We start from the raw sequence: 6,915 nt of genomic DNA, 5'->3' as shown, positions 1-6,915 counted from the left end.
ATATATATATATATATATATATTTATATTTATTTACATTTATTTATTATTTATTTATATTTATATTTAAATGCATTTTCTTGCGGTGTACAGGTTCGGCATGTCGACGGGGACAGCTGCGAGCAGCACCGCTAATGTAGGATCTCTTGTTTTGATTAATTAATTAATTTATTTATTTATTTGTTTATTTATTTATTCCTTTATCTATTTATTATTTGATTATTTATTTGTTTAATTACTTATTTGTTTATTTATTTGTTTAATTGTTTTTCTTATTGCATGCGCCCGGTGTGAATATTTGTTGCGTGTCTTTGTTTATTTTAATGAGTTAATTTGTTGTGAGTGAACAAATAAATAAACAAACAAGCAAACAAACAAATAAATAAATAAATAAAATATAAATAAAAATAATTAGAATTACAGATATATACATTCATGTGTGATGCCTTCAGTTGCATTTGTTGTTGCTAAGCGGAAATACAAATGCACAAATGCATGAATAAATAATTTAAACAAATAAATATAAATAAATAGATTAAAGAATAATTATATTTACACTGAGAATAAACAAATACTAAACAATTTGAGTTCTTCTTCAGGCTGCAAGCATCAACGCGGAGGAAGCAGAAAAACGAAGAAAAAGAGCAGAGCGCTTTGGGCTCATAGATGAGGTGAACATACACTCAAAATAATAGTATTACTTTAATATATATATACATATATATATTTATTATATATTTTATATATAGGTTTCTCTATATATATTATATATGCATAACAAGCGTAATCACAATAATTACCCATAGAGAATTTTATATTCTATATATATATTATGTATATATTATATATATATATATATATGTATACAAATGTATAACAAGCGTAATAATAATCACAGTAATAATAGTAAAAGCAATAAGCCATCGTATTATATATATATATATATATATACATAGATATATATACATATATATACGTATATATATACATATATATATGCATATATATATATATGCATGTAGAGTATTATAATGAGTGTTGTTAATGCATGCAGGAAGAGAAGAAGAAGCGAAGAGCAGAGAGATTTGGTGTAGAAGACGAAGAAACAAAAAAACAAAAAAGAGAGCAGAGATTTGCGAGTTGTGCTCCCGCTGCAGTTGCTTTATAGCTGTAGCTCAATATTGCGGTGTATATACACCTCAGTATGTCTATTAAACTATTATAAAGAAAAAAAGAATAAACATATGCTTCACTTATTAAATATTAATCTTAGTGTATTGTCTCTCTTTATATATATAGAGCTCTATATTAAAGAAACAAATGCAAGAAAAATAAACAAATAAATAAATAAACAAACAAAAAACAAAAAAAATAAATAAACACAAACACACAAATTAATAAACGCATTCAAAGACAAACAAACAAACAAATAAACAAACAAATAAAACAAACAAACAAACAAACAAATCAAACAAACAAACAAACAAACAAATCAAACAAACAAATAAATAAACAAATAAACAAACGAATGAATGAATAAACAAATAAGCAAACACCAAAAAACAAACAAACAAACAAACAGATAAAACAAACAAACAAACAAAACAAACAAAACAAATAAATAAATAAAACGCGAGGTATGCACACTTACAATCGCATGCAGACCCAGACGTAAATACACAATAATATACATTCTATAATAAATGTAAATATATACATAATATATATAAATATATAATATATAATAAATATATAATATATATATTTGTGTATCTATCTATTTAATATATATAGTATATATGTCTGTATAAATATATATGTATATATATATTACATACTATATGTATACTGTATGTATTTGTATAATATAGAATATATATATGTATATATTGTATGCATATTATATATATGTATATTATATATATATGTATGTAAGTGTATATGTACGTACGTATAGGGATAAACAAATATATATTTATACATATTTATATATATTTATATTTATATACATAAAAGCATATATATAGTGGCCTAGATATAATAATATAGATATAAATATAAATATAATAATAATAATAATAATAAGTATTAGATATCAATATAGATATAAATATAAATATAAATATAAATATATTATTAAAGTATACACATTACACTACTCTATATCAATGCCTGCCGAAGAAGTTCAGGTGTATAGACAGACAAAGAGAGAGAAAAGTAGTAATAGCATCAGCAGGATAAAGCATTAAAGTACAATAAATATAAATAAAAATAAATAATAAATAAATTAAAATGCATTTAAATAAATTAAAAAGAATTTAAAAAGAATTTAAGAGAGATACACTTCAAAGACAGCGCGGTTTGTTGCTGCAGTTGCCGCGTTGTTTACCGTCTTTTTCACCTTCTTAAATAATTAAATAATTATATAATTAAATAATTAATTTAAAATAAATAATAAGAACCGATGAAGCAGCTGCTGCACTTGCTCTAGAGAGAAAGCAGAGAAGAGATAGCACCTACTGTCTGGGCATTATAACCTGCAGCAAAAGAGCAGCAGCAGCAGCAGCAGCTGCTGCTGCTGCTACTGGAGCTGCAGCAGCAGCTGTAGCAGGAGCTGGAGTTGTCGTCGTCGCAACAGTAGCAGCAGATGCTGCAGCAGTAGTAGCTGCTGGTGCTGCTGCTGCAACTGCTCTGCAGCAGCTGCAGTCGTTGTCGCAGAAGCAGCAGCAGCAGCAGCAGCAGCAGCAGGTGGAGGGAGGCGATTGAGTGTTGGTGTTTGTATTATTTATTGTTTAGAGTGTATACACTTCGCTATGAGGCTTCTTCTTTTGTTTGTTGCTGACGTTGTAATCTTTGTTTGTTTCGAGTATTGTTTATTTGTTTGTTTGTTTGTTATCAGTATAAAAGAGTGTATTTGCTGGTGTTTGTTTATCTAAGAGATGCAATTTCCATCAGAAAAGGATTAGGGTTTACTGAAGGCGGAGGGTTTAGGCTTTAGGGTTTAGGGTTTAGGGTTTAGGGTTTAAGCGCCCGGCTTCTCTTTATGAAGGATTGCATTAGGGGTTTCTCGTCTTTGTCTGTGGCGGCATTCGCTTTAAATACAATATTTAAAACAAAAAACAAAAAAAAAGAAAGAGAAAAGAAATACTGAAGAAGCAAACGCTGCGGTGTATATACACCTCAACACGGTGTATGCATGCATGCCTCAACAATATATATATATATATATATATATATATATATATACGTATATATAAATATAGATATATATATATGTATATATATATATATATATATATATTATATAAGCACCTCAACACGGTGACTATGCATACATCGCAACAAGATGTTTATATATATAAATATACATATATTTATTTATTTATTTACTTATGCATATATATATATATATATATACTTATGCGTGTATATATATACCTCAGTATGATGTATATACATCTCAAGACGAAGTTTATATATACACTGCAACAAGGTGTTTATACATACACCTGAACGAGCTGTTTATACAGCATATACACAATTTATACATATATACACTGAAAGCAATGCATTTATATATACATATCTAAATGCTGTACGGTGTATATACACCTCAGCAAGGTGTATGTACACCTGAAGACAGTGTATCTTATTATACATTATATATTATTATATATGTATACATAATGTCTAGAGGTATTTATATGCATGCATATACATACATATACATATACATATATATGTATATGTATATATATAATGTACAATGTATATATATACATTATATATACATATATATATACATTATATATATATATGCATTACATATATACATTATATATATACATTATACATGCACTAACTATATATATCTATATATTTATATACATATATATACATATATATATATATATGCATACATATATACATACACCCCGGTTAGACATATATATATATATATATATATATATATATGTCTAGCCGGGGTGTACGTACACCTGAAGAAGTGTTTGCTTTGGAGATAAAACAAATAAAAGTTTCTGCGTTTTTTCTTCTTTTTAATTGCAAATAAATTTCTTTGAGTTATTTTCTTTTAAACCCGACTCTACTTTTTATGCATTTGTTTGTCGGCTCTCCCGTCTACCCCTGCTGCACCTTATTATTTATTATTATTATAGTATACCTGTTTATTATTATTATTTATATTATTATTATTATTTAATATTTAAAAGAAGAAGAGTTAAGTGTTAAAATAAAAAGAAAAAACGAAAGGCGTTGTACACCGCAAGCAGCAGCAAAATAAACAGTTTGTCTCTTACGAACGGGCTGTTGCTGTTGCTGCTGCTGCTGCTGCTGTTGTTGCTGCTGTTGCTGTTGCTGTTGCTGCTGCTGCTGCTGCTGTGGTTTTGTAAGGAGCTAGAAGGGTCTCATACTCCTTCTTAGGGCTCCTGCAGCAGCCAACGACAAACAAAGACAGAAAAATATTTAAATTAAAGACATCAACCCCAACAGCAACAAATGCAAACAAATACAAACAAATACAAACAAACAAACAAAACAAAAGAGAGATATATAAACATAAACAGCAAAACAGAAACAAAAAAAGAATAACAGCCTTCAGCTACACCTTAAACCCGCGTCTTAGTGGTTTAGGGTTTAGGGTTTGCAGTGCTGATGCTGCTCCTGCTGCAGCAGAAGCAGCATCAGCATTCACAGCAGCATCAGCATTCACAGTAGCATCAGCATTCACAGCAGCAGCACCATTCACAGCAGCAGCAGAATCATCATCTGCACCAGCAGCATCACTCTCAGCAGCAGCAGCAGCAGCAGGATAACTAGCAGCAGGATAATTAGCAGCAGGATAATTAGCAGCAGCACGATTAGCAGCAGGATGATTAGCAGGAGCATAATAAAGAGGAGCATGAAGGTGTGCAGCATGAGCAGCAAGAAAATATAAACAATGCTCACTGTATATTGAGCTGCGCAAGTATATCGAGAGAACCCGTCCCTAGGGCTATAGGCTTGCCCATGATGATGCACTCACTGACACCTTTAACAGGATCAGAGCGATGATGTACAGCAGCTTCAAACAAATGCTCGTTTGTTTCTTCAAACGAAGCTAGAACTAATGTAGAGGCTCGCATCTTTTGTATGCCGAAGCGATTTATCCCTAACACTTCACCTCTATTCGCATAGCATAACGCATAATATAAATATATAATAATAATAATAATATTATTATTATTATTATTATTTTATTATTATTTTATTATAACTCTTCATTATACAATTTTCTATTTAATTACCTATTTATTTGACTATTTATTTGTCTATTTTTTTTTATTAACTTCTTAACTTTCTTTTTATTCGTCTTTGTTGTATTTGTGTTTTTATGTACATACTTATTAGCATATACAAATGCATATATATATGTATATATATATATATATATATATATATAAAGATATCTATATATAACAACATAAAACAAACAATACATGCAATAAACAAATAACACAGTCAGTAAATATAACACCCAAACAAAACAAAAAAAGAAATACAATAAACAAAGGAGACAGCGCATCTATATATAAGAGTAAAATATATCTAAATAAAATAAATATATATATATATATACTTATATGCTTATATATTAATAGAACAAATCTATGTAAATACAACAAAGACATTTACTTTAAATACACCAAATACATTTAAATAAACTAAATATATTTAAACAAAGATATTTAAATAAACTAATTATATTTAAACAAAGGTATTTAAATAAACTAATTAAATAAACTAAATATATTTAAACTAAGTACCTGAAAGTCATAACATCGCCCAGAAGCGTCATATGTCGACAGTCGATGTTCATAGAATATGCCTCCATGCACTTTTTAATTTCGTCGATAATTACTTGTCGCGCTGCTTCAATCCCTAGAATCTATTAACAAACACAAACAAACAAATTTGTTTTATTGTTTCCTGCGCAGAGGGGTGATGCTGCTGCTGCTGCTGCTGCTGCTCCGAGTGATGCTGCTGCTGCTGCTGCTGCTGCTGCTGAGAGTGATGCTGCTGCTGCTGCTGCTGCTGCGAGTGATGCTGGTGCTGCTGCTGCGAGTGATGCTGCTGCTGCTGCTGCTCCGAGTGATGCTGCTGCTGCTGCTGCTCGTTGTGTGATGCTGCTGCTGCTGCTGCTCGTTGTGTGATGCTGCTGCTGCTGCTGCTCGTTGTGATGCTGCTGCTGTTGTTGTTGCTGCTGGTGCTGCTGCTACTCCTACTACTCCAAGCACTGCAAGTGTTGCTACTGCTGTTGCTGCTGCACCTCCCGATGCTACTCGTGGTTCTGTTGCTGCTGCTGCACTTGCAGGAGCAGCAGCAAGAGCAGCATCACCCGCAGCAGCAGCAATGAGTGTTGCATGCTCCCATATATATCTACATCTATATCTACATATACATCTATATCTACATATATATAAATATACATATATATATATATATATATAGTGTTGAGGTGTACATACAGCTAATTACCTGTGCAACTTCAACAACATGGTTAGACTTAACGCCGACTGCGCGCACTCCAGGTGTACCCATGACTTCTCTAAGACCATATCCTTCTACTGCTAAACTAAAAGTATGTTTAGCTTCGCTAGTCGCTGTCTTTGCTTCTTCTTGCTTTATTACGCCTCTCTTTACTTCTTTATAGCCGGATAATACCACCTCCAACAACCCTGCAGCAATATATATACATATATAAAATATATATTATATATATGCATATACATATATATATATATATATTTGTATATATATACTATAGATGAAGTGTATACGTAGCATATATACTATGCATAGACGTGCATATGTTGTATTTATGCTATATGTAATGTATATAAATATATATTATATA

General features: G+C 30.4%; 2 protein-coding genes across 2 annotated transcripts in view; one reads left to right on the top strand and one right to left on the bottom strand.

Annotated features, from left to right (window-relative positions):
- The window catches only part of EAH_00054480 (mitochondrial carrier domain-containing protein, putative), a gene marked incomplete at both ends in the record, with an annotated part of 1,877 nt that extends 1,715 nt beyond the window's left edge, over positions 1-162 (top strand). The window contains one exon of the mRNA XM_013397782.1: positions 93-162. Within this exon, the coding sequence (XP_013253236.1) occupies positions 93-162 (70 nt within the window). The remainder of the gene's footprint in view (positions 1-92) is intronic.
- Positions 163-4,314: 4,152 nt separating this feature from the next.
- Positions 4,315-6,599, bottom strand: EAH_00054470 (DNA-directed RNA polymerase , related; the record flags this gene model as incomplete). Its single annotated transcript, XM_013397781.1, has 4 exons — positions 4,315-4,447; positions 4,968-5,183; positions 5,825-5,946; positions 6,537-6,599. 4 exons carry the CDS (start codon positions 6,597-6,599, stop codon positions 4,315-4,317), a joined length of 534 nt encoding a protein of 177 aa, XP_013253235.1.
- Positions 6,600-6,915: the final 316 nt, after the last annotated feature.

This window comes from Eimeria acervulina, genomic scaffold (genome assembly GCF_000499425.1).
Source record: "Eimeria acervulina Houghton genomic scaffold, Eah_scaff1042, whole genome shotgun sequence".
NCBI lineage: Eukaryota > Apicomplexa > Conoidasida > Eucoccidiorida > Eimeriidae > Eimeria > Eimeria acervulina.
This window is presented reverse-complemented; position numbering and strand designations above follow the sequence as displayed.